Raw genomic sequence first — 24,641 nt, forward strand, 5'->3', positions numbered from 1 at the left:
GCCCCGTGACTTGGTCCAGCTTTCTGCCAGAATTTCCGGGCCGGCAGTTATCGAACATTCCTCGTTTGGGCCGAGCTTATAGGGATTATCATTATCCCGACACTAACCCGATTCGGAGACCCGCTCTCGAAAATCCACAAGAGGCAAAAGTCGCGATTGGAAACGCGGGGGCGGGCTCGTGCTTGGGTTTTTTTTTCTTTTCTCTTGTAAATGGTTGATATCTGAACCCACTCGTTAAGGTTGCCATGCTGTACTTGTAAGAATATCAAAAGTATGGTCGGTAATCCTGCGTCTGGCCCCCCCGGGGATGCCGGGCTCCCACTATCAGAAATGGACCAAGTATCGCAGAATATAGAACTTTTGCCCGAGGAGACACTCGTGCGCATCGGGAAAGGCCCGCTGGTGAAGTTCACCAATTCTTGTGAAGATATTGAGTAAGAGTGTTTCCAAGCAGTTGCTTATCAAGTTGTCTGTTGTGTGCGCAAGTGGTTTATCAATATGAATCTATTCTGACTATTCCCAAAGGAAAGTGAGCCGAGTCTTCCAGTCCCTACTGAAGACATATTCCACGGCTTCTCTTTCTCATCCGCATACTACTGCTGCGTGTAATGCAATCAGCGCCTTCTTGGACGCCGCGCGCACCTCCACCTGTGAGGGAACGAGGCAGCTAGCCCGCTCCGATGAGACTTGGCTATCTGTATTCGAGGTCTTCATGACCAGGTACAAGGATGTCAAGCCCAAGCCGATGAAGCAGGTACTGGAGTCGCTGGTTGCCCTGCTGGCGAAGACCCGTCAGGAGCTCGATCGGTCAGCACTCCGCCAGAAGATCGTTGAGACTACCATCCCTAGCATCGTCCTTGGTGAGCCTCGTGCTCGACTGAAGGCATCTTTCGCCTCGTTGGAGATGCTGCTCCGCAAGAGTGCCATTACGCCGTTAGAGCTGGTCTCGCTGACCGACCAGTGGCTTGTCAATCACTACGAGCATTGGACGGCGCTTTTCAAGGAGGATTGCAAGGCTCTGTCTATCGATTTCTCTCAGTATCTTCAGAGGGACTCTGGAAGGGATACGTACCAGATAGCAGCTCAGATTCTGGTCCTGGGAATGCTGGCTCGCGCTACCAAGGCGGAGCTTGCTGCCTCTGCAGGTGACACTTTAGCGGCATTTCTCCAGAAAGTCAAGGCTTCGCCTAACGCTCAGGAATTGACGTCTGTTTGGGTGGCTCCCGTTCGCCATGTGTCATTGCGGAACCTGGATAACATGGAATATATGTCGAACTATGTCCTCCAACCTTCGTTTGCGAATGATCCGGTTGGCTTCAAGTTGTTTATTGAGCGGCTCCCCTTGGACAGTCTTCTGGCGGGCGATATGAGCGATGCGCCGCTGGCGGAGTTCATGCTACTATTTGCTTCGTTGCAAATTGCCAAGAAAATTGGGCTTATCCACGAAGATCGTAAGTATGCGCTGTGTGGTGGGCCCGATGTTCAATGGACTTACCTCTTCTAGATTATATCCCAAAGGCTGGGGCCAACGAGTCCGATGTGCTCGTCTTGAAGAGCGAGACCATCGGCCAGTTCCTCTTCCATCGCGACATCACTATTAGGATTGCAACGCTTTCACTGCTGATCACTGCTCCATCTACGACAAGGCCAGTCTCTTCTGCAACAATGAACGCTATTCTTAGTGGACTGCCATCTATGCATACCGAGTCAGACTCCTATTCGAGAGGCGAGATCCTGAGTATGATTCGCAAATTGATAATCCGACTCAAGGGTGGACTCTTGGAGGATCAGGACGGCTCGACTGAGCAGAAAGCCCCAGCGAACAAAAAGCAGCAGCCCAAGCTTGCTAGGAACGACACCACCACTCGGGCGTGCATGCAACAGTACCTGGATTTCCTCAAGGCGGACCTGCGCCCCACGGCTTCTTACCCTCGACACGTCTCCGCGCTGAAGACCTTGATACTCTTCCTCCAATCCGGCCTCGATGCTCGACTCAGCCCATCGGACGGTATTAAGACAAAGTGGCTCTGCAACGTGGAGGTGTTTGAGCCTACCTTGCTGAGACTGCTCGTGGATCTTCTGCTCGATCCTTTTGAGGAGGTTCGCGCTACTTCGCTTTACATTTTGAACCTCTTCCCACGCGAGGTTCTATTCGACAACGACAAGCAAGCTGGCGTACCACAGATCATCGAAGGTCTCGCAAAGGCCGAACAACTGGCAAGCAACACCAGCAGAGCCGACTTTGCAGACACCGTTGCGCGTCTATACCACATCCTCTTCCGCGCAGCCGCCATAGATGGTGCAAGTGACGCTGCACGCTGGTGGGAGAACAAGTCCATGGTTGTCGATACGCTTCTGAAGAAGTTGGAGCAAAAGCTCTCCCTTGCAGGCGGACTGTTTAACTCGTCTATGCGCGACGCGCCTTTGCACGGATATGTATCCGCTCTGAGGTAATTACGATGCTGCAAATGCCCGCCGTGGAGCTAACAGAAAACAGGTACATCATTGCGACCCCCAATTTCTATTCGTTTGTCTCAAGCAAGGAAGCTTCATATGACAACTGGAAGTCAATCCATCTCAGGGTCGTGCAAGTCTGCGACAAAATTTGGAACGAGGTCAAGCCTGTTCTTTGCATCGACTCACCTGAAGGCCATACGGATGAGCCCATCGAAGAGCTTGGTGTCGGTCCTAAGGATATCCTGTCTTACTCATGGCGCGCTCTTCGCGAATCAAGGTATGCTGCCTCTTGCGCTAGAGTAAATGGTGGTACTAATTCTATAGTCTTCTCCTGCATGCCTCGCTGTCCAACAAAACGTACGGCCCGCAAGGCGAGTCTGGGTTGACGGTCGAGAATTTTGAGAAAATCGGAACACTCAGCTTCATCCAGCTCGCTGAACTCCGGCACAGAGGCGCATTTTCGACCGTGTCTCAGACCTTTGCTACTTGCTGTCAGCGTTGCGGTCAGTCAACCAGCGAGGAGATTTCTGCGCTGCCTAGTCGGTGGTACCAGGTAAGCACTTCGTCTTAACCAAACGATCAAAGCTCACCCATCATACAGGAAGCGAAGAAGATCATCTTCGAGTCCGCTTCGAAACTTACTCGTCGCTCAGCTGGTCTCCCAGCTTTGATTGTCGGTATCCTTTCGTCAAAGCCTGGCGGTCCGCTCTTCCAAACAGTTATCAACGAGCTGCATGAAATATCCCATTTGCCTGCGGAACACGATAAGTCGAGACAAGACGTACCATTGCCACAGGTGCATGCGATGAACTGTCTTAAAGACATTTTCACCAACAACAAGCTTGGTCCTCACACGGAGCCTTTCATCATGCCTGCCTTGAGGCTCTCCGCCGAACGGCTGGGGTCGCCTATGTATGTACTATCTACGGCTGCGTCTTTTCTCTATGCTGACTATTCCAGATGGGCCCTCCGCAACTCCGGACTGATGCTGTTCCGTGCGTTGTTGACGCGCATGTGCCGCACCGGTACTGGACTAGGATTCGGTGGAGCTTCAGGCTCAGAACCAGGTGCCAGAGTTTCCTTCCAGAAGTATCCCGGCCTGTTTGAACTCCTGCCGACTCTTCTCAGCCCTTCGGATCAGAGCAGTGCTGATGACGGCGATAACGCTATGGTTACGGAGCGTGTTTTCCCGGCCTTGGAGCTCATCGCAGAGAAGGTCCCGAATGTCACTGGAGTTGATGACGATGTGCTCCGTGGACTTGTCCGAGAACAATTCAAGAGCCCCGTGTGGGGTATCAGGGAACATGCAGCCCGAGTGTATGCTTCGTTGTTGAACCGTTCAGATGTGTTGACCAGCATCAAGGCGTTGTTAGATGATAACAGAGACGCGAAGACGCAAGACTATCTCCACGGAGAAGCCCTTTGCATCAAGTACTCCCTTCGGAGATTTGCCTCGAGCTCGCTCTCTTTCTGGAACGGTATGTTCTTGAATTTGCTTGAATTCATTGACCTTGCTAACACTATTCAGAGCACGTTGATGAGGTGCTGTCTACCTTGAAAGACGTTTTCGCGGCATCCTTCCCATATGCGGAGTCTCCATTCGTGGCCAGTATTCTGTTGGAGATTCTTGGCGATGTCATCGAAAAGTGCATAGAATCGGGAGCAGAAGGTAAGTCAAATACGAATTGCGATGACACTCGCGCTAACAGTTGCAGGACAAATGGCTACGATGCTGAACTATCTCTCCGAGACTTATGCTTTCGCCGCCATTCGGGAGTTCTTGTTCGATTCTTCGCATCCTTCTTGGAAAACTCTAAGCACTACACGCGCTCCCTCTCTCCTCCGTCGGGCTATCTCATGGGTCACTGTCCTGCAGATGTTCATTACGGACAAAGTATCCGAAGTTGAGCCACTTCTCGGTGTTATTTCGCGCTTCGACCCCAATGCTGGTCAGTGGTTGTTGGAGCGCATCCAGGAGATTCTCGGTGAGAGAGACCAGTACAGACAGGCTCTGATTAACCTTTATTATACCGTTATCCTGGGTGTGTATCCCGAGGAAGTCAAAGCCGTAGCAATCACATGCCTGGCATCTGCTCTCTCGTTTGTCCTCGACTTCCATAATGAAAGTGTCGCTCACATCGGTCTCTCATGGGAAACCTTGGAAAAGCACCTTAAGCACGCTTCCACTGAGCATATATGGAACAGGGATCGGTCAGACGCCGAATTGGTTCTTGAAGGATGTCTTCTTGCCCTGAAGACGATCTCCGGCGGCCAGGGCTCAGAGCTCGACATCCTGGAATGGGCCACACGGCTCCAGTCTGCCATGCAAGAGGAGACTGTACGTTCAACCCATCTTCTACATTGTATCGAGTCCTGCTAACATCTCACAGGAATTCACCACGCGTCTTGCTGCTGTCTCATCCGTCACGGCATTTGCACGCATCTTACGCCCTGCGGGTAGCCCACCTCGCACGGACAGTGTCTTGTTGGAGATCTACCTGGTTCTCTACGACATGCTAAACGACGACGATGAGGAGCTGCGCGATCTTGCCGCATCGACCGCCTCCTGGGTCCTGTCATGCTCCTCTGTCTCCCCAACAAAGGCAGTTGCGCTCTCTCCTCTGAACGCAAGCGATCTCCTTTCAAAGTTCATTGCCGAGAACTACGCCAGTTCACGACTCCTCTGCCAACGGACCATGGCGTACATCGCCGACCAGGAGCCCAGACTTAGCTGCGCCACCCCTAAGTTCATATCCTTCCTCGGCCGTCTTTCCGAGCTCCGCAAGGAGAGCACCATCCTCTTCGAAGAAGAAAAGCAGAACCTCTTCATCGACGATGTCCGCGAAGTAGATGTTTGGTCCGCAAGGTTGCGTCAACTCAGCGAATCGTCCTACAATGAGGACTCGCTCAACGCGCTTTTCAGCTGGGCGTCGAACGGACTGTCCTCACTTGGGGAGATTCTAGCGAAGGAGGCTGAAAAGGATGGGCTTCTGGGCTGGGCCTCGAAGCCTGAGACGTTCACTCTGGGCGTGCGGCTTTTCAGTGTTGCGGGTGCTGTGATCTCGAAGGACTCTGCGGCGTCGAGACTTTTGGGTCAGGGACAGGTTGAGGTGTTGAAGGAGAAGCTTCAGGCACTGCTTGCTTCTGGGGAGGCGTCCTTGCTGCATGATGATTGGGTCTCACGGATACAGGCTGCATTGGAGTTGTCATGATCGATGAATATGGATAGACAAAAGTATAGAGATGAATTTACGCTTCTATTAGAATTCGATTGTTTCTTCCTGTGGTGCAAACCATCACTACATTAGCCGGCTACATTCACTGTCATGGCATCCATTTGGGCGATTTGTTTACGCTCATCTGCCACTTACATCTCTTGATAACACTACTGTATGAGGATGCAACGCGTCGTCTACTCTTTACCTTCCAACAGTTCGAGATTGACATGACCAACGAAGGCATGAATCCATCCAACCTACAAGCCACAACATGACTAACACCACTCGTTAGCCTAACGAACCATGTCACCTAACGTTGTAATCGTGGTGATCCTGGCCGCCATGGTCCTCTTCATTGCAGTAATGGTCTGTCTTTGCACACTCTGGTGGCGACACAGTCTGCGCGCCAGCTACCACAACAACCGTTTCGAGCGAACTCCGACGGGCCAACGCCAAACCACCCACGAGAAGATAGAGCTTGCAGAAAGAGGCGGAAAGAGACACTGGCAAAAAGGTAGAAGGACGCCGGCTCAACCTAGCAGCCAAAGACCTCCTGCACCTCCACGGCGGTTACCACCACCTCCATCTTCACCTCCGCCACCCCGGCCTCCCCCACCTGCTCGTGGCGGTAATTCGATACGCCATATCAGTCAGCCTGCGTCGAGGCAGGAGTGGCCTTCTGTGCCCCCTGCACGTAGCAACAAGCCTCCAACGCCGGAGCAGTGGGCCCCTGCACCTTCATCCCGTGGCAGCAAGCGTGCTCCCAGTAAGCGTGCAACGCCTGCTGCACCGACTCCGGCTGCTCAAGTGCCAAATAAGCCTCCGTCGCGGGACGAGTGGGAGGCTGTTCCTCAACCTCAACCTCCTAGTAAGGTGGCTTCGGATAATGGATGGGCTCCACCGCCCGATCCGCCATTTGTTGCATCTGGGGGTGTCAAGCGGGGTTCAGTGAAGAGCTGGCATGCTGATGACAAGCCGGCTTCCAATAGAGGGAGCACCTATGATACGCAAGGTTACCAGCAGCAGCAGCAGCAGCACGGAGGAGTGGATCCTAATGCGTTGACAGCAGCATTGCAGCAGACGAATGCGGAGACAAACGAGGAGCCTGCAGAACCAGAGAGTGGATGGTAGCAGGACAGCTGTGGAATAATCTGGAGGTGAAGTGTGCAAAATAGCCTGTAGTGTTGATAGTTCAATTTAAGGCGACGGAGATGGTCGCTGCCGGCCGCCCGAGGCGGTGACGTTGATCCCCGCGAGAGAGCCGGCGATGCCTTCGGGATTCCCCAGCTCATTCCCTCCTCCTGTCCTCCCTGTTTCTGTCCCTAGTCTCGTGAACTTAGCCTTTGCTTTCTAATCCTCCTGTCTGATTCATGATTTGATCTGTCATACCCACTCTCTCAGTATCTAGGCTGCTTGATCAGCCCCCGACGCCATGTGGAACGACGAGGATAACAACCCGTACGGCGCATTCGATAACGAGGCGCATCTCTCCGAGTCGCTGCATTCGGCCACCCTTTCTCCTAGTAAGTGGTCGATCTCCATCTCCCACCCATCAATTATCCAGCTGTGTTTTCTGATCTTTGCAGCTCTCTATGACCGCGAATATACCCCTCCATCTCCTTCCAGCCGATCATCTACCGACAATCCCCCCGACTTCCTCTCACAGCAGCAGGACCTCAGCGACGAAGACGAGGCTCCAGACTATGCTACCCAACAAGCTGGCCATGGCTACCTCCGCAAAAGTGTATATGATAGTCGGATAGAGCAGATTCTTTACGAAAACCCGGAGATGCCGATCCTCATCACAGACGCTGGGAAGAACCACGAAGGCGGCGGCAGCTTCATTGTGTACACAATACGCACTGGAGTATGTCAAAACGATCATCGAAGCTGCATCGGTACTTGTGCTAATGGATTCTAGGATCTCGAGGTCCGCAGACGTTACTCTGAGTTCGCGTCGCTGCGACAAACCCTCGTCAACCTTCATCCGACCCTCGTCATCCCGCCCATCCCCGAGAAACATACCATGGCCGATTATGCCGCCAAGCCCACCAAGGCGAAGGAAGACACCGCCATAATCGACCTCCGCAAACGCATGCTGGCCGTCTTTTTGAATCGTTGTCGCCGGATGAAGGAGGTTCGTGAGGATGGAGTCTGGTGGCGGTTTTTGGACCCCAATGTTAGCTGGGTAGGTGTGACGATAGCTCGACTGCTAGCTGTAGTATACTGACTTGGTTCAGAGCGAGGTCCTACATTCCCATCCCGCATCGTCCGTGCCGAAGAATAATCTAAAGGCCCCTCCGCTTGACCCCGCCAATCCCACCCCCGCTCATGCCTGGCTACCAGTGCCATCGTCATCCGCGAAGCTCAAGTCTGCGGGAGGCGCTGCGCCTGCGCCTGCTCCCGCTCCAGAAACGCCCGGGCCTGATGTTCTCGGTCGCTTCCCGCCAGAGTCACGGAAGCTGAGTGAAAAGGAGCTAGATCCGTACTTTATCAATTTCGAGGCATCTACGCGTGAGTTGGAGTTGCTTCTGCAAGGGAACATTGAAAAGGTCAATCGTCGCACGTTGGCCCATCTGTCATCCTTGTCGGCCGATCTGATGGAGCTTGGGGCACGGTATAACGGGTTCTCCCTATCAGAGCCTTCGCCGACCGTGGCAGCGGCCATCGAACGGGTCGGTCAAGCCGCTGATACTTCCTACATTGAGACGGAGGAGCTGTCATCGCAACTTAGTGCTAGCTTCGCTGAACCGATGAGGGAAAGCGCCCAGTTTGCCAGCGTTGTGCGCAGTGTTCTACGGTATCGTGTTCTCAAACGAGTGCAGGAAGAGATGACGCGAGACGAGCTGGCCAAGAAGAAGACGCTGCTCGACTCTTTGGAGCGCAGTGAAATGGAGGCGAAACGAATTGAGCAGTACCTCAATCGGACTTCGCCCCCAGGAGGGGCCACGAGAACGCAGCGGTCTCTGTCCGCATCGTCGGCCGTCAGTGCGCCAGGAGGCACCGAGGGTGAAGCCCGTCCAGCTGGTTCTGAAGACGGTGCATCAGTCGAATCGGAATTTCCTCCCACGCACGGCGATTCCATCAATTCTAACCCGCCTCCAACGGCACAGCGGCGTCCGGACTTTGGAGGTGCATCGCCGGCGCATCGCAAGACGTCTAGTGGGACCTTTGTGGCGAACAAAATCTTCGGTCGGATCAGCCACGCGGTCCACGGCTTTGTGGATGTTGATCCGGAGCGAACCCGTCGAGACCAGATCGGCAAGACAAAAGAGAGTTTGGTGCAGCTGGAGCAAGCACTTGGGGTGTCCGAAAAGGATGTCAAAGATGCCAGTGCGGGAGTGTTGCAGGATCTGAAGCGATTCCAGAAGGACAAGGAGATGGATCTGCGGCGGTACATGGTAAGTCTATACTGATCTCCTCTCGGGAATCGAGAATCAAGCTGACTGGACAGGTTGCATATGCACGGTGCCATCTGGACTGGGCGCGCAAGAATCTGGAAACGTGGACGGAGGCCAAAGATGAGGTGGACAAGATTGTAGTTAGGTAGGATATCTATCTATGTTAAAGGGTATGGAGCGAGGGCGTTGGCTTGTATTTTGCATGACATCCAGCTGCCAATTGATGACGAGGAGATCCTGATGAGCTGGTTAAGACTGTCATGCGTTGATCCAGTACCCTGTATGCTATTGATGCGTATAATGATGTTCCGGCTACTTGAACTGCCATGATCAAGTAATTTCTACCCGCAATAAGATCAACTGAACTCTGGATGTTCCCAAGTTCATGGCCACGTAGTGGATGTAAATGAATAGAGGCCAGATTCTCCATCTCTACAAAGTAGTTGATGTCGATCCTGGCACCTCACTTTAGCTGAGACGGCATCACATGCCGTCCCGCTGATTGGCCCGTTGTCTTACTGGGGGCGATCGACGATCAACGCCGAACGGACGGGCCAATTCTTCCTGATATTTATTGAACTCCCTTCCCCCGTCCACTCCGCTAGCGCTGACTGCTCTCGTTATGCAGTTGGCTTTCTGCAGTGATTTTAGCATCAGATATGTAAGTTATTTCCCGCAGAAGCACAGGAGCGAGACTAATTGGAAATGTAGATGAGAACCACCAGGAAGGGGTTCGCCAAGACCTACATCATCTATTCATGATATCGGGCCACGAATAATTGAAGTGTCGAGTGTCACTTGCCAGGATACAGGGTGCTGCCATACCCCTCTTTCAGTTACTATCCTGGAAATCGCATCATCACCATCCTGGATTGCAACATCCTCACCAGTTGGCGCTCTCACATGCACTGAGCATACATTTATCAATCCTGGAATAAGCAACCAAGCAATGAGCCACCCTCTCACCACCACACAATGACCCCCAACTGGTCCCAACTATGGACCTTCATCACCAACCCCAAAGACCCCAGTTCCAGCTCCCCATCACCATATACACTCCGTCGCATAATCAAATCCCTCTCCCTTCTCACCGTCTTCTCCATCCTCCTCTACGCCCTCTACATTCACTTCCAACCCTCCATTATCCCACAAACCCCAGACCTCCCAGACCCAGACCTCCCTCCCTCCCCAGAAGACTCATACAAATCCATCTACGGCTACCCCCCAACCAACCCCACCATCCCTCCCCTGCACATCCACGACCCCAGCATCCTCTACGACCTGCCCACAAACACCTACTACGCCTACGGCTCCGGCCCTCACATCCCCATCCACTCCGCCCCGACCCTCCAAGGACCATGGACCAAAGTCGGCACCGTCCTCGACGCAGATAGCATCCTACCAAAGGGTGATCGCAAAGCCCCATGGGCACCGACCGCCCTCGTCCACGACGGTACCTTCTACGTCTTTTACGCGACGAGCCATAGTGGATGTCGCGATAGCGCTATCGGCGTGGCTACCTCTACTACTCCGGGCCCTGGGGGATGGGAGGACCATGGGGCGATAGCAATCTCCGGACGAGGGGAGAGGGCGAAGGAGTTTCCGTTTGATAGGGCGAATGCGATTGATGTTAGTGTTGTTGTTGATTATACTGACACCCAGGCCCAAACCGAACCCTCCGAAGGAGAGATCTCTCTAGAAAAGGGAAATAAAGGAAAAGGGAAAGGATACATGACCTTCGGCAGTTTCTGGACGGGAATATGGCAAGTCCCGCTGAAGCCTAATCTGCTTCATATGGACAAGCAGGGAGAAGAAGAAGAAAGGGTTAAACATCTCGCCCACGAGCCCGCAGCCATCCACCCACCAACCAAAAAAGCAGATGGATTATGTGGCGATACGACGGGCATGCATCCCATCGAGGGAGCGTTTATATCCTATCATGAGCCGTGGTGGTATTTGTGGTTTAGTTGGGGGAAGTGCTGTCATTTTGATCCGGAGAAGTTGCCGAGGGCTGGTCTTGAGTATGTCCTTCTTCTTTTCCTCCTCTCCCCTTTATCGATAGCTATCATCTATTCCTGTTGATTTGAGAGGCAATGAAGTGATAAGCTAATGAAGATTGTATGAAATAGATACAGCATCCGCGTCGGACGATCAAGTTCTCCTCAAGGTCCATTCGTGGATAAAGAAGGGAAAGATCTAGTGGATGGAGGAGGGGAGATTGTGTATGGGTCGAATGGGGATGTTTATGCGCCTGGGGGACAGGGCGTGTTGAGTGGGGAGGTGGAGGGAGATGTGCTTTATTATCATTATTGTGAGTTCCTCTCCCCTTTCTTTCAATCGAATTGTTTTCGTTGATTTGGGAGAGGCGGTTGGTGCTAATATGGGTGTGGCAGTGAATATATCTGTGGGGTATGAGTTTAAGGTATGTTTATGTTTTTATCTTTGGGGTGGTATTGATGTGGGCTAATGGTGGTTTAGGAAGCACGGCTGGGATATAATTATTTGAAGTATGTGGATGGGTGGCCGGTTCCACTGTGAGTATTGAAGTTGGTAGTATTCTGTTATAGTGGATACTATTGTATAGATCATAAGTATATAGAGCATAATTGCATGTAATACCTCACGTTGAATTAGAATCATTCAACTATAAACACCGCGAATACTCATCTCCATAGTACAAAGAAGCAGAAGGAAAGCAACGTACTCTACACTATTCTAACAAACCGGAACAACTCCTCTATCCCACAGACCCGACCGAATAAGAGACCATAAACTCCATCCATCTACAACAGAACCACCAACGAGCTATGCTTACTCCCTCACTCCAGGTGTAAACCCTGCACCTCCCCTCCCCACCACCGAAACACCACCACCCTGCCCATGCCCAAATCTACCCCCAGACAAGGGAATATACCCATCATCCCCATACACAAGACTCGGACCCAAATCGAGCAGACTGATTTCACTCTCACTAAGAGAGAGATCCCGGCTGCGAGGACCAAGAGTGGTTCTTTCTTCAGTTGTATTCATATCGGCTTTTGTACTTCTGTTCCCGTTCGTGATCGTATATGGAGCAGGCTCATTGATCTCTTCGTCAAGGAAGTTAACATGTGCAGTCGTAGCTTTCGACTTTGATTTCGATCTGAATCTAGCTGTGATACTGGGGGCGGTGGTTGTGGGTGTTGACTCGTGTTCTGGGCCCTTCGCGTAGTTCCGATTAGCATGATCGACGGATCGAGTCTGCGTCTGAGTAGGTGTTGAAGACGACGACGACGATGACAATGGATGAGAGTGTGAATGCGAGATTGGATGCATCCCCGGGGAGGATTCGGTATGTTCTTGCGATGATTGTATACTATTATCCTCATCATCATCATCCATCGATGCAGAGCACGGATGGAGGGATGAGAACTCCATCAGGACTTTTCTTCTCACGTTCGTGGTGGATGTAGATGCGGATCCGTTTGGGGAATTGTTGGGCTTCTGTGCTTCTGATGGTGCCATCGGTGGACGCATTTTGGGTTTCGAGATTATGTGGGTTGAGTTTAAAAACTGGCTTGGCTGAGTTTGAGATGAGAAGAGGGTAGGAGAGACGAGTTGGATTGATTATAAGAGGAAGAGGGTGTGTTGAAGATGTCAGCCTGAAGACTATGTGTCTGTCCGCTGGAGGACTAGGTAGTAGTTGAGAGAAGGATAAGAGTAAGCACATCAGGGAGGGGAATCTAAGCAGAGCAGGACAGATTGACGGATCGAAAGAACGGATTAGGCAGGCGAGGCTGTCGGGAATAATACTTTACTCGTTGTGATTGACTAGTTTGTCAGGATTGCATAAGGATAAGTATTAACGCAGTTTACATTAGAGAACCGAGCACTATAGAAACGATATGAAGACCACATAATCTTGAATTCTATGGCCGGCTGGTATGAAAGTAGTATATATTTAGCAGTAGCCTCGCATTTGCGGCATCGCATGACAGCTGCCACAAGCGTGTGACTCGCCATGACCTCCCACGTGGTTCAACCATACACTCACTCATCCCCATATCATCCCTCCGCAAAACATCATCTCACTCAACACACCTTTTTTGTTATAACATCTCCAACTGCTCCGAAAATACATGTAATGCAGGACGGCACCCGCCATCCGATCCCGTAAAAATGCATGCAACCATCCACGGCCCTCTCTATTCCCGGGCTGCGTAGTAAAACAAAACACCATGGCTATTATAAGGGTCGTCGACTTCATTCCTCGAAATCATCATCCACTCTGCGAAAGATCATTATCGCCATCCCCTGTCGGGCGATCTAAACACCTGTAATCATTCGTTGCACATTTCCAAAAGACAGTAAGAGAGATTGGGAGAATCATCCCCCCTGTCTACGGCAGTGTCTGGTCTTCATCATGCACTTGGAGTTCTACCACCGGCAACTCATCCTCCTCGTCATCGTCACCGTCCGCTGCAAATGCCGAAATGTCCGGGAATGACGTCTCCTCCATCGGGGTACCTGGGTAGGCGGCCCCGCGTGGACTGTCCATCAAAGAGGCCATCCGAAGGTCCGGGTCGCTGACATCGCCGCCGCCTACGGCCTGGTTGCTCGCGTCATCGTCGAGTAGATCTTCGTCGTCAGTTGGAACTGTGGTCATCTGTGAAGGGCCGTGAGCATCTGTGGCGCGACTGAACGACCACGAGGGTGTGTCGTCCTGAGGGCGGAACGGGCTGGGCTGCATGCCCCCGCCAATCTCCTCATCTTCGAAATTCATACCTTCCGATTGCGTCGCGCGATCTAGGCTCTGCTCGCCAAATGATGGGACGTTGGTATATCCCGGCGGCCAGTCATCATCCCCGCTCTTCGTTTGGGTTCCAGTTGGCAAACCACCATCTCCCGATTGGTGAGCTGCTCCGACTCCGGTTAAGGCGCTCGACGACCCATTGCGGGAGGAGCCGCCGAGGCGCCGGCCTTCCCCCGACGGAGACTGTCCGCGAGACTCGGTCTGCGAGTCCACGTCGCTGTTCGGCCGTGTCGACGCTTCCGTGATCTCCTCCAACACCTTGCCGCCCAGCGGCCGGTCGGACCGGCGCCGGTAAAACAGCAGATACGCCGACGAGGTGACCACACTCTGCGGATCAATCGGGCGCGAGACGGAAGAATCTAGTCCAGTCAGTTGTTGTCCAAAACGTCTATGATTCAGGCGATCTTACCGTTATATTCGTTCCACTGCCCGGTGAAAAAGTTCTTGGCGTACGCTGTGTAGTGTCCGCCACCAAGGCCTCCGTAGTGATTGTCGACGGCGAAGAGGTCGTAGATCTGACTCTTGCCCTCTTCAGGCGCCTCGACCCTGCCGGTCATATCGAGGCCCTCCACTGGGAAGTCGACCAGGACATCCAGCTTGTCGCGGAATCCGCGGCTGGCGCTGAACCTCTTGAGGTGCATGACCAGAATGTCCGGTGTCTTCCACAACTCGAACTTCTTGCTGGCCCGACGGTGCTCCTTGCAGCGGGGACAGTACCAAGCATCGTTCTCGGAAAGGACCTCCTCTTTGTTGAACTCGTCCAGACACTCGTAGAGCGTCACGCCCCGCTTCTTCCGGTTTTGGCGCAGAGTACGGCGCTTGCTCAGTTCCGGGTCAGGCACGCGTTCGACGTCCGTCCATGTCGGCGCCCCACGCAGGGAGTTCTTGTCTCTACTGCTTCCAGCGAAGAGAGCGTCATGAGCTTGCTCAGTCCAGTCCACTACAATACCCTCACCGGGGCGGATCATCGGCCGGTCCTGAGCCTTAGGCTTAGAAGCCGATTCACCACTGGCACTGTCGGAGCTCTTATCTCCGGACTCTTCATCCTTCTGCTCCGTGCCATTCGTGCTGTCCACGGACTGACCATCGTTTAGTGGAAGTTCCAAATGAAAACAAAGAGAACGACTTACCTGTTTCTGCTTCTTCACCGGCGTCTTGATTCTAAATGACATCTTCGGATACTCCTTGTGGTCATCCACGGTTGACCACCCAGTGGGAACAACCTCGCTACTCGACTTGATGATCTTCATCTCGAAAAGACCGCGCAAATTAGGGGAAATAGCACTTTCGGAGCGGGCTGGGGCGTCGCTTGAACTGTCATCCGCGTCACGCATCGAGACATCGACCATGCCGTCCTCGCCGTCAACGGACGCAGTCTTGATCTTCGAGTCAGCCGACTCCGCATCATCCTCGTTCATAATAACGGTGTCTGAGTCTTCATGGCTGACCTCGGTCGTATTCTCCTCATTCAGGAAGTCACGGGTGGACATCGAGGCGACCTGCGACAGGACCTTGCGGAAGATCGTATCGTAGTCCCCAAACTCCTCCCGATTGATGACCACATACGATGGAACTCCGAAGAGCGACCGTTGCGCATTCTTGGGGTTGTTTCCCCGTTTCTTCTCGACTCGGTTAAAGATGGGGACGAGCAAGCGGTCAGATCGAGGCGAGTCCAAACTGGGGATCTCCTCATGATCCGAGCGACTGAAGGAGAAGTAGCTCTTCTGGGGCTTGTCGGGGTTGTAGTTCGTAGGTACTGACTCGACTTCGTAGATACCAATGTCGTCGTTGCCGCTGATCTGGCACTCCGCAATCGAGCTCGTGTTGTCGAACATCTTGTAGAACTTGTTCTTGTAGATCTCAGCCATCACGAGGCGCTCAGGGTCGGTTCCCATTTTCTTTGCGACCTGCTCCTTCAGCGCCTTGACACTGGCGTTCTTGTCGATTTCGACATCGACAAGGACCGGCTTCTTGTTGAGAGGGAAGTAGAAAATCTCTTTACCCCAGAGATTCTCGATCGGAAGCTGAAGGGTCAGGTTGTTGAAAGGGTCGAAAATGATGCTGACCTTGTCGCAAGCAGGGCAGACCAGCGTCGACTTGTACATACCAGCAAAGAGGTCGGTAATGACGGAGTCGTTACGGGCTTTGTAGATATCCCAGCACTTGTCCGCAAACTCTGCGAGAGCTTCCTTGTTATGCACCATCTCGTCCGTCGAGTCCGGCTTTTCAATGTAGGGCTTCTTCATAATACGGTTCAGATCCTCCTGAAGACCATCCAGAAGGAAGAGAAGGAATTCCTGGGAATCCTGCTGTCCGTAACCGGAGAAGGCCGGTCCATAGCGGCCGATGGTGTGCTTCAGCTGACGGGGCGCAAACGAAGATTGTCCTGCCTCATCATACATCTGACGCAACATATTCGCGTATGCTTTAGCCACATCACCATTATGAGCTAGAGGATTGCTGGGGTTGAGGTCCTTCTTGTAAACGTCATCTAGATAGATAATTAGCGGAGTACATTTTCTTAGGGCGGAGGTCTGACGCACTCAAGAAATAGTAGGTTAATTCCTCGACACTGCGAACGCACTGCAGGGCCGAGTTCATGTAACAAGTGTTTCCAAGATTGCTCAAACCAGTGCAGCCGCGGGGTTTCCCGTCCTTGCGTCGACCCCTGATGGGTTCTGAGACCGGAGACGATCGCCCGCTGGTAGCAGGACTCTTGGTCTTCACCTTTGCGGGAGCTCCGTTCTTTAGGCTACCGGACGGCACCCCCAGACGGTTAAGTGTCTGCTTGGAGGCTTCCGATACCCATTCTCCGCTCGTTCCAGGGAGCTTCTCTTCCAGCACGATGATTTCGCTGCTGTTGAGACCCGCAACGCCCAGAGTCATTTTACCATTGTAGTTGGGATTGTTCGTCTGGTCCTTCGGCTCGTCAAGTACCTCACGCTGCGACCCCTCCGACAGGGAAAGGAAGGTGTTCAGGTCGAGAACGAGGTTGCTTCCAGCGTTGGCGATGAGGGAGGCGGACGGAGCTGGAGAAGCACTGCGGGATGCAGCTGGGGTGGCTGCTGCCGATGCGGTGGCGCTACCGAGACCACCCAGAATCCTCCAAACACGAACCTTCGTCGACATGTCGATTTGAGCGAGTTCTTTGGCGTTCTTCAGCCACTTCTGGAAGTTGGTGTGTCGACTGGCCAGTGTCCTCACTGGGGCCATCGTCTTCTCCTTCATCGTCTTGATAGAAGTGCCGGCAGAGGGGTTCGTGAGCTTCAAGATCGTGAAGATCGGAGGGTTGATCTCGTATTGGAGGTTCTCCTGGTCGCCTACGGCGGCGGTGTTGTGAACGTAACGGACGATGGCCGGGGACTGTTCTGCCAGACCATACCACTGCATGATCAGGTCCCAGCCCCCTTGAGGGATAATCTCAAAATCTTCGCCAAGCTCCAAGCCAGGCCTCAAAGGAACAAAGGGTTCTCCTTCCTCGTCCTTGAAACCAGTGTTGGCCGGGTCGGTGACCAGAACAATATCCGAGTTATCGACTGGTCCGATATCTCCCTCCATCGCCGTCTTATCAGCCTTGTCTGCATGAGTAGCACTCCGCGAGTACACTCGCTTCAGCCACGAATTCGACACCACATATCCCTTTTGTTTCTCCTTCATCGGCTGCATCATAAACTGGGTCACCTGTGCGACCTGGTCATCGTAAGATGGTCGATCAGCTGACGCAACCCCGGCCTCTGCTTTAGAATGGGCCCGGGTCTCTGTGGGGGCGGTATAGGTGGACATGCTGGAAGGAGTGGGATACACACTATCCGACGCCGAGTTGGTTACGTTGTCATCGCCCGATGTCGTGGTTTCCATCGAATCCGGGTGGTCGGAACGGGTCTGGCTGTCCTTTTCTGTCGGAACCAAGTCCATCTCCACATCGTTCACCTCATTCTCCGAGGCGGAGGTTTCGCGAGCATCGGACCCGGCAAGCGGGAGGTTCGAGTCTCCCTTGTCGTCAGAGCCGGACATATCGGTCGCAGGGTCGCTGTGGAGGGTCAGACCAGCGCAGGCGGCCGCGGGATAGTCGAGGACACTTCCAGCGGAGTCCGGGGTAGGGGAACGAGCGGTGGACTGGGATTTGGAGGCGAGGACTTCGTCCTGCAGATGGGCGGGAATGTAGCGGGGAGGCGGTGAAGCCGAGGAGCTCTGAGTGCTGCGATGCGATCGGGAAGGAGAGGAAGGGTGACGGGAGGAGCGCGAGGGCGAGGCCTTGTCGGAGGAGGAATGGCCGTGACGTCTTCCGGCCTGCGAGGCGAACGACAAACCCGGAAGCGATCCTGGTCTGCGAGGCTCTGCTACTTTACGGCGCTTTGTGGAAGACGTCGTGACGGTGAGCTGCGCACGTTTCGTGGCAGCTCGAGGTAGCACGGTAGATGGGTTGGAAACTGAGCTCGACACTGGATTGGTGTTGGTCAGACCGGGGGGGTGGGTGGAGGAAGAGGATGGGAGGATGTGGAGGGAAGAACCTAGAAGAGTAGCGATGCAAAAGGAACGAAAACGTTTAGTCAGTCCGTTCACTTTGCGGGTGTAGCAGTAGGAGTACACAGTAGATTTTTTAGTTCGAAGAGGGGAGAGGTGGATTGGATTGGATTGGATGGAATGGGATTGGGTTGGAAAAGAACTTCCGCTTGGCCAGATTCTTTGCCGGCGGGAAAGCAAGTGTTCAATTCTCTCCCTCCCTCTTGTCTGATTGACTGACTATCCTGTCTGTTCGCGATTTTTTTTCAACCAGGGATTTTACCCGGGCGCGCGTTGACAGGTTTGGTCAAGTTTCGGGATTGGTGGGGTTGGGAAGTGGATGTGAAAAAAAAAAATTAAAAGGAACTTAAGGATCGATGGAGAAACAAGAGAGCATGGAGCAACCCTCAAAAAAATAAATCCAAACTTGACAGGCAATCAACAACTAAAAGAGAAGCAAGACGACTTACTTTTTTCTGTGGGTGATGCTAACAACATTTGGGGAGGGTCGATGCGGATCGGCGTCTGCTCTGGGCTGGGCGGCGTGGCTGTTTCTGGAGGCCCCAACCCGGCCCTTTTCTCACTTTCCCCTGCTGGCTGGGGTGCGAGCCACTTCGATAACACATTCCCCATATTTGCGATTCAATGCACGACTAGGCGGTCAGCACGCATTCATAGATCAATTAAAGTTACCGATTCCCTGTTCATTATGCAGCGGTGCCGTGGTATTGATATACTGGCCCGTTCAAACCATATGTGAACGCCTGCAGCATATGGCGCGTATGGCAGGGCAATAGCCTCTTCCTTCTTCGGAAACTCCATCAAGTATAAGTGAGATAAACCTCTTGTCAAAGACAACAAAGGTGTCATAGTTTACTTTCACTTTGACAAACGGTCACAAGAGAGACAATGCACTCAGTGTATGACACTTTGTTGATGAGATATCCCGGTTGCCAGTCGGACAATGCCGTCAACAACCAATCGCGACTTGGCACCCCTTCCTGGTCTGCAAGGCAAATCCTCACATTCGCCGCGAGTAACACAAGATCAATCGACATCAAAGACTAACTTAGATTCATTGCCTCGGAAGCAACTGGCAGGATCCGGGGTAACACCAGCTCCTGCACGGTGAGCTCACCTTCTCTTCAACACCCTCTATCCCTGTGATTAGCAGCTGAAGCAGCCTCGTAATCAGGCACATGCTGGCATTGCCCTTTTGCTACTGCCTCAAATCATACCTTCTTCAGGACTGTCCCAGTCAATAACATTGCTCCCACTGAAGCACTACTATCTAGGATATATGACATAATGGATTTGGCATAGCTGCATATCATCATGCTCCATTTGTAACCAAAACGGAGCTCATTCCAAAGGAATGAATTTTAGTATCTATACATTTGAGACTTCTCACAGTACCAAACCGAGTTACTCAAGCATCTCACGTATTTGTCATCCACGAGTCATCTAGGATTGTCCCTGAAGCCAGGCAGGACATCTTAGTATAGCTTTTAAGGATGTCTGAGTACTATATATATGACTTTGTGAGTTACTTAGTAGTCTCACCGCACATTAGCATTGGATCAATGCGTATTGTCTCAGTTGTCCGGAACTTCCCAGTCTAGTGAGCAGTGCCCATAAGTGGTTTTGGAAAAGGCCCTGACCAGTAACCGGTGGAAAGTACAGCATGGCCAATCGCCTCATAACAGAGCTATTATTCACCTCGTACTTTATTGTGGATCTACCGCCTGCTTAACATCGTCGTCAAGCTGATTCCGTCATGAATTCTACTCTCATTCACTGGCCGTCCTAATTCCCTATTAATCGCGGTAGCTGCCGACATGCTGCAGGCGTCCGATCCAATGGTCTGTGTTGGAAGAATATGGAGTGCAGAAATAAATCATATCATTTACTATACGGCAGATAAGTTAAATTCTTACACCTGTGAGCTGTATTTATTTATCCCAATCCGCATGTTGCTACTAATTGGTCGTAAATACCATGGTTGGCACTAATTGCTCCACCATCCGATGGATAACTACAAGAGAGCGGAGCTATAGTACTGACATCATTCCAGAAAGCTGCATTCATTCATATCAATAGCATTTTCAATTGATATCTGATATTTTTATTGATACCTGATAAGACGGGATGTTATATTATAAATCAAGCGTAACCAAAACCAGAAAATTGCCCACTCACAACGCAATTGTTCCCGACACGACCGAGCTCATTACATCACATTGAGTTCATGCAACCTTCATCCTTGTAGTATTATCAAACATATAAAAAGTTACTTATATGAACCACAGCTCTATCATCGATCCCTTCCTCTTTCAAATAGGCAGGCCCCAGGCAATTATACCAATTGATCTCTCTGCACGTATACATCGCCATCTATATCCACAATGCCAACCGCCATCGTCGCCGGCGCAACCGGTACGTCTTAGCCATACCCATATTCACCACAGCATACTAACCATAAAAAAACACAGGCATCCTTGGCCGGGAAATAATCGCCCACCTCTCCAACCTTCCCGACTGGACAAGCATCTACGCCCTCTCCCGCAGCAAGAAGGATACCTACCCAGCACAAGTCCACCATGCCAGCATCGACCTTCTCGCCTCACCCAACGAGTAGCCAATCAACTCTCCACCCAAAATGTCTCCGCAGACTACCTCTTCTTCACCGCGTATCTCCAAGAAGGAGACGAGAAGGACCTCGAGCGACTCAACGGCGACATGCTCGAGAACTTCCTCAAGGCGCTGAGTATCAGCGGTGCAGAAAAGAAGTTGAAGCGCGTGTTGCTAGTGACCGGGGCAAAGCACTACGGGGTACATTTGGGACCGGTGAAGTCTCCGATGGAAGAGAATGATCCGTGGGTGGAGGGAGAGGGAAGGCCGCCGAACTTCTATTATAGGCAGCAGAGGATACTGAAGGAAATGAGTAAGGGGAAGGGGTGGGATTGGGTGGTTACGTATCCGAATGATGTTATTGGGGTTGCCAAGGGTGAGCACTACCTTCTCTTCTCTTCTACGTACTCTGTACAATCATCACAATGCTGATAACACTGGCCAGGAAATTTCATGAACCTAGTGACAGCCGTCGGACTCTACGCGGCAATCACCAAGGAACTCAATGCGCCATTCACCTTCCCCGGCTCACGCACTTTCTACACCATGACTGACTCATTCACATACTCGCGCTTCCATGCCCGCTTCTGCGCATGGGCAATCTCCGAGCCTGGCTGCTCGAACCAGAATTTCAACGTTGTGAACGGCGACGCGCAGTCCTGGCAGACCATGTGGCCCCGAGTTGCAAAGCGGTTCGGGCTCACTGTTCCAGTGGACCAGTTCGAGGCGGAGGACGAGAACGTTGTTCCGCTGAGTGAAAACCCCCCGTTGAATGATTACGTGCGGACGAGTGGACTCAAAGGGAGGGTTGAGAAGGGTGAGGTGCGTATGCGCATTGATTTGACCAAGTGGGCACAGAGAGATGATGTGAAGGCTGCGTGGGAGAGGTTGGCAAAGAGGGAGGGGTTGGAGAAAGATGCGTTTGAGAAGGCGACATGGTTTTTCCTTAACTTTGTGCTGGGAAGGAATTATGATCTGGTAATTAGTATGAATAAGGCGTGGAAGCTGGGATTCCGCGACTGGGAGGATACTTGGGATGCGTTGGATGGATGTTTGAGTGAGTTGGAGAAGGAGAAGGTTTTACCGAAGACTGGGAGGAATTAATAGGAATGCGGCATACTAGTAATGACTCCAGGCGAGAGCGTACAAACCAAAAAGTCATATTTCGGGGTGTTTAGGATTGTTAATATGGGGGTGGATGGCGGATTGGCTTGCTCCCGCTGTGAAGTAATATCGCATACTAACCATGGACTAAACATCTGCCACAGTAATCACTGACTACTACTCTTAACCATCACTACATTGTTTCTATTTGATCAAATATAAACCGACAGCAATATTAGTTCATTATGTAATTCCGTAAGCAAGTTCGATCTATATACATAGCAACCATCTCTGCTAAGCATAACATAGACACCTCACTCTCTGCATCTTGCAACTCCAGATTATCCAATCTGATGCGTATGTACTCTGCCGGTGATAGTATAGTAGTATCGACAAAACCAACCCACAGCATATAATCCTATGAACAATTTACTCAATATACTCAGCCCCAGCCTCAATATACTCAAACCTGCCCTCGATATCCCTCATCTCAATTTCCCTCTGCTGAACCTCCTTCCCCACAGTAACCATACTTTCAAGCGCCGAATCAACATTCCGAATAGCCTCCTTACAGGAGCCACCAGCTTCCGCGCATTGAGCGCAGGCCAGTAGGGACTGATGCAGCGACAATAAGGCGTCTTTTGCCTTATCAGTTTGAACTATATCCTGTGAGTCGGAGCTCTGTGACGAGAGCAATATAGGTCCGATCCGATACACCCAATGGTTGAAATCGAGAAGACAATGCTGTGCCCATTCGTCATTGTAGAGAGCAGGAAAGGTGAGGCATTTCTGGAATGCTAACTTGCACATTGGGATCAGTTCCGCGATGGTGTGGTCTGTGGTAGACATGTCGAATTGATGGCGCGTGATCTTTCGGGCGATGGTGATTCTGATTAGGCACATGTGAAGTAGTATAGGGTGGGTTTGTATGTATATAGAAGAAGGCTTGGGGTTGTGGGGGTGGGTGCTTGATATGACTGGTGGCAGAGGATGAGGTCGTATATATAAACGTGAGTGAGGATTGGATTCACCAAGCTACGTGGGGTGGACCCGGTCTAGCGTAGGCAATATTCATTGGCATCTTTGAGGTAGCGGGATTCTTCACTGTTTGACAGAGAAGAGTCTGACGTGCGATTTATGTGGTAGCTGTTTATTAACAATTGCTGTCGAATAACTCCATTTTGTCGGCCATTTCCGGTCAGGAAAGCAGTGGCGGAGATTACCTTGCCATGAGATGGTAATTTAGGGGTACTTCCTTGGCTGGTATAGAGAGATTACCTTGACTAGTGGGGTCTCCCGCTCTAGGAAAATGGACTTGTGGTGTCAGAACTGGTATAAATACCTCCCTAACCCCTTTGACTTTTGTGGCTGGATCAGGAACTCAAAGGAAGAAGAACAAGCCTCAGAGGGCAGTCCTCCAGTTCCCTATCATGCATTCATTATAGTATATATTTCGATGCAAAACTATGACTGTATCATACGCCAATGGGCAGTCATTATCGCAATTGGCGGCAGCCAACAAACAGGGCACAAGTCCGTGACTCTGAACGACAGCACTGGGCTCTCTGATCAACAAGGACATTAGAAGATCAGAGCCCGTTGCGAGACACTTGTATCGCAGCTGGAGTGTCTCTTTTCGTATATTACTACTATATATATAAAACAGCAACCACTCAACATCTCGACCTGTGAGAACAATCAATCGTCTTGCCGTGCCTCTGTCTGGCCCTCTTCATCCTTCATTGCTCAAGGTCTTCACAGTGCATCTCAGGAAAAGCTTATCAAATGTTGTCATTATCCAAAACGTCTAGCGATACCCATGCTTGGAGGACCACGGATATGATCACTGAGACTGAGGCTGATGGGGCAGGCAAGGATGCAGTCAACATCAAGGCTGGTTTTCTCTCGCATGGAACCGGCTTTGAGGGTTGTTTCTACAAGCACTAAGAAACTGACTCATTCTTGGTGTCCATACAATATATACTTCCCAACTTGCAATCTTCTGCACAACTAGGAGGAATCACTTGATGCCAACCATATAGCTTTTCCAGCCAGACCCTAGCTATGTCCTTTGGTTTACCTGGAATACCTCAAGCAATCGGGTGGGCAAGTCTAATCATCACTTTTAGAGGAGGTCTGCTATCAGCAACGCATTTGTGCTGCTATCTCGGATACCGTATACAATCAGTTTGCTCTCTTCAGCGAACCAAGACAGCTAGAATCGCCCGGAGATATTTATATATAAATTCGTTTTCTGCATCTGAGACACCCCTTGACAATCCTGGACACAGCAAGGCTATGACAACAACAATGGTGTCTCAGTCGTCGGTAAACTATGTGCTACTGAGGTTGCAGGAAAGGTCCCAAAGAAGATACGTCGTTCACCACGGATACTGCTTCCCTTTTCTTCTTGCGCCGATAGAGAAGGAAATCCGGTGGTAGGATGCATTCACACCAACAGAAATTCAGGAACAGATTGGAAGTTCGCAAAGACCTCAACGAGGTTCGAGTTAGAGAATGGATGCATTATCAAAT

The 24,641-nt window shown here is 51.7% G+C and overlaps 10 protein-coding genes across 10 annotated transcripts; 6 read left to right on the forward strand and 4 right to left on the reverse strand.

Moving 5' to 3' along the window:
• Window positions 1–214: 214 nt before the first annotated feature.
• Window positions 215–5,703, forward strand: BDQ94DRAFT_179944 (THADA/TRM732 family protein). Its single transcript, XM_026773514.1, has 10 exons — window positions 215–434; window positions 526–1,451; window positions 1,505–2,450; window positions 2,498–2,734; window positions 2,782–3,010; window positions 3,059–3,369; window positions 3,418–3,935; window positions 3,986–4,126; window positions 4,173–4,795; window positions 4,848–5,703. The coding sequence occupies exons 1-10, from the start codon at window positions 274–276 to the stop codon at window positions 5,667–5,669; spliced, it is 4,914 nt and encodes a 1,637-aa protein (XP_026625208.1). The 5' UTR covers window positions 215–273; the 3' UTR covers window positions 5,670–5,703.
• Window positions 5,704–5,710: 7 nt separating this feature from the next.
• Window positions 5,711–6,840, forward strand: BDQ94DRAFT_50595 (uncharacterized protein). The gene has a single exon (XM_026775929.1). It carries the CDS (start codon window positions 5,979–5,981, stop codon window positions 6,804–6,806), a length of 828 nt encoding a protein of 275 aa, XP_026625209.1. The 5' UTR covers window positions 5,711–5,978; the 3' UTR covers window positions 6,807–6,840.
• A 138-nt stretch (window positions 6,841–6,978) lies between these two features.
• On the forward strand, window positions 6,979–9,404 carry BDQ94DRAFT_145595 (PX and BAR domain-containing protein). Its single transcript, XM_026766668.1, has 5 exons — window positions 6,979–7,198; window positions 7,262–7,542; window positions 7,597–7,863; window positions 7,916–9,076; window positions 9,130–9,404. The coding sequence occupies exons 1-5, from the start codon at window positions 7,108–7,110 to the stop codon at window positions 9,223–9,225; spliced, it is 1,896 nt and encodes a 631-aa protein (XP_026625210.1). The 5' UTR covers window positions 6,979–7,107; the 3' UTR covers window positions 9,226–9,404.
• A 647-nt stretch (window positions 9,405–10,051) lies between these two features.
• BDQ94DRAFT_179946 (arabinan endo-1,5-alpha-L-arabinosidase) lies at window positions 10,052–11,714 on the forward strand (the record flags this gene model as incomplete). Its single annotated transcript, XM_026773515.1, has 4 exons — window positions 10,052–11,097; window positions 11,206–11,387; window positions 11,470–11,498; window positions 11,555–11,714. 4 exons carry the CDS (start codon window positions 10,052–10,054, stop codon window positions 11,612–11,614), a joined length of 1,317 nt encoding a protein of 438 aa, XP_026625211.1. The 3' UTR covers window positions 11,615–11,714.
• A 15-nt stretch (window positions 11,715–11,729) lies between these two features.
• On the reverse strand, window positions 11,730–12,961 carry BDQ94DRAFT_50611 (uncharacterized protein). Its single transcript, XM_026775930.1, has one exon. It carries the CDS (start codon window positions 12,590–12,592, stop codon window positions 11,888–11,890), a length of 705 nt encoding a protein of 234 aa, XP_026625212.1. The 5' UTR covers window positions 12,593–12,961; the 3' UTR covers window positions 11,730–11,887.
• Window positions 12,962–12,986: 25 nt separating this feature from the next.
• On the reverse strand, window positions 12,987–17,632 carry BDQ94DRAFT_145599 (putative ubiquitin-specific protease UBP12). The gene is made up of 4 exons (XM_026766669.1): window positions 16,412–17,632; window positions 14,999–16,359; window positions 14,278–14,947; window positions 12,987–14,227 (listed from the first exon to the last, which is right to left on the reverse strand). The coding sequence occupies exons 1-4, from the start codon at window positions 17,535–17,537 to the stop codon at window positions 13,455–13,457; spliced, it is 3,930 nt and encodes a 1,309-aa protein (XP_026625213.1). The 5' UTR covers window positions 17,538–17,632; the 3' UTR covers window positions 12,987–13,454.
• A 1,384-nt stretch (window positions 17,633–19,016) lies between these two features.
• On the reverse strand, window positions 19,017–19,479 carry BDQ94DRAFT_145601 (uncharacterized protein). Its single transcript, XM_026766670.1, has one exon. It carries the CDS (start codon window positions 19,239–19,241, stop codon window positions 19,044–19,046), a length of 198 nt encoding a protein of 65 aa, XP_026625214.1. The 5' UTR covers window positions 19,242–19,479; the 3' UTR covers window positions 19,017–19,043.
• Window positions 19,480–20,776: 1,297 nt separating this feature from the next.
• On the forward strand, window positions 20,777–21,009 carry BDQ94DRAFT_171447 (uncharacterized protein; the record flags this gene model as incomplete). Its single annotated transcript, XM_026771776.1, has 2 exons — window positions 20,777–20,807; window positions 20,864–21,009. The coding sequence occupies 2 exons, from the start codon at window positions 20,777–20,779 to the stop codon at window positions 21,007–21,009; spliced, it is 177 nt and encodes a 58-aa protein (XP_026625215.1).
• Window positions 20,998–22,279, forward strand: BDQ94DRAFT_50628 (SDR family oxidoreductase). The gene is made up of 2 exons (XM_026775931.1): window positions 20,998–21,378; window positions 21,448–22,279. The coding sequence occupies exons 1-2, from the start codon at window positions 21,111–21,113 to the stop codon at window positions 22,104–22,106; spliced, it is 927 nt and encodes a 308-aa protein (XP_026625216.1). The 5' UTR covers window positions 20,998–21,110; the 3' UTR covers window positions 22,107–22,279.
• Window positions 22,280–22,535: 256 nt separating this feature from the next.
• BDQ94DRAFT_171449 (uncharacterized protein) lies at window positions 22,536–22,955 on the reverse strand (the record flags this gene model as incomplete). The annotated part of the gene is made up of 1 exon (XM_026771777.1): window positions 22,536–22,955. One exon carries the CDS (start codon window positions 22,953–22,955, stop codon window positions 22,536–22,538), a length of 420 nt encoding a protein of 139 aa, XP_026625217.1.
• Between the last annotated feature and the right edge of the window lie 1,686 nt (window positions 22,956–24,641).

The sequence above is a fragment of the Aspergillus welwitschiae genome (genome assembly GCF_003344945.1).
Source record: "Aspergillus welwitschiae strain CBS 139.54b unplaced genomic scaffold BDQ94scaffold_20, whole genome shotgun sequence".
NCBI classification, from domain to species: Eukaryota; Fungi; Ascomycota; class Eurotiomycetes; order Eurotiales; family Aspergillaceae; genus Aspergillus; species Aspergillus welwitschiae.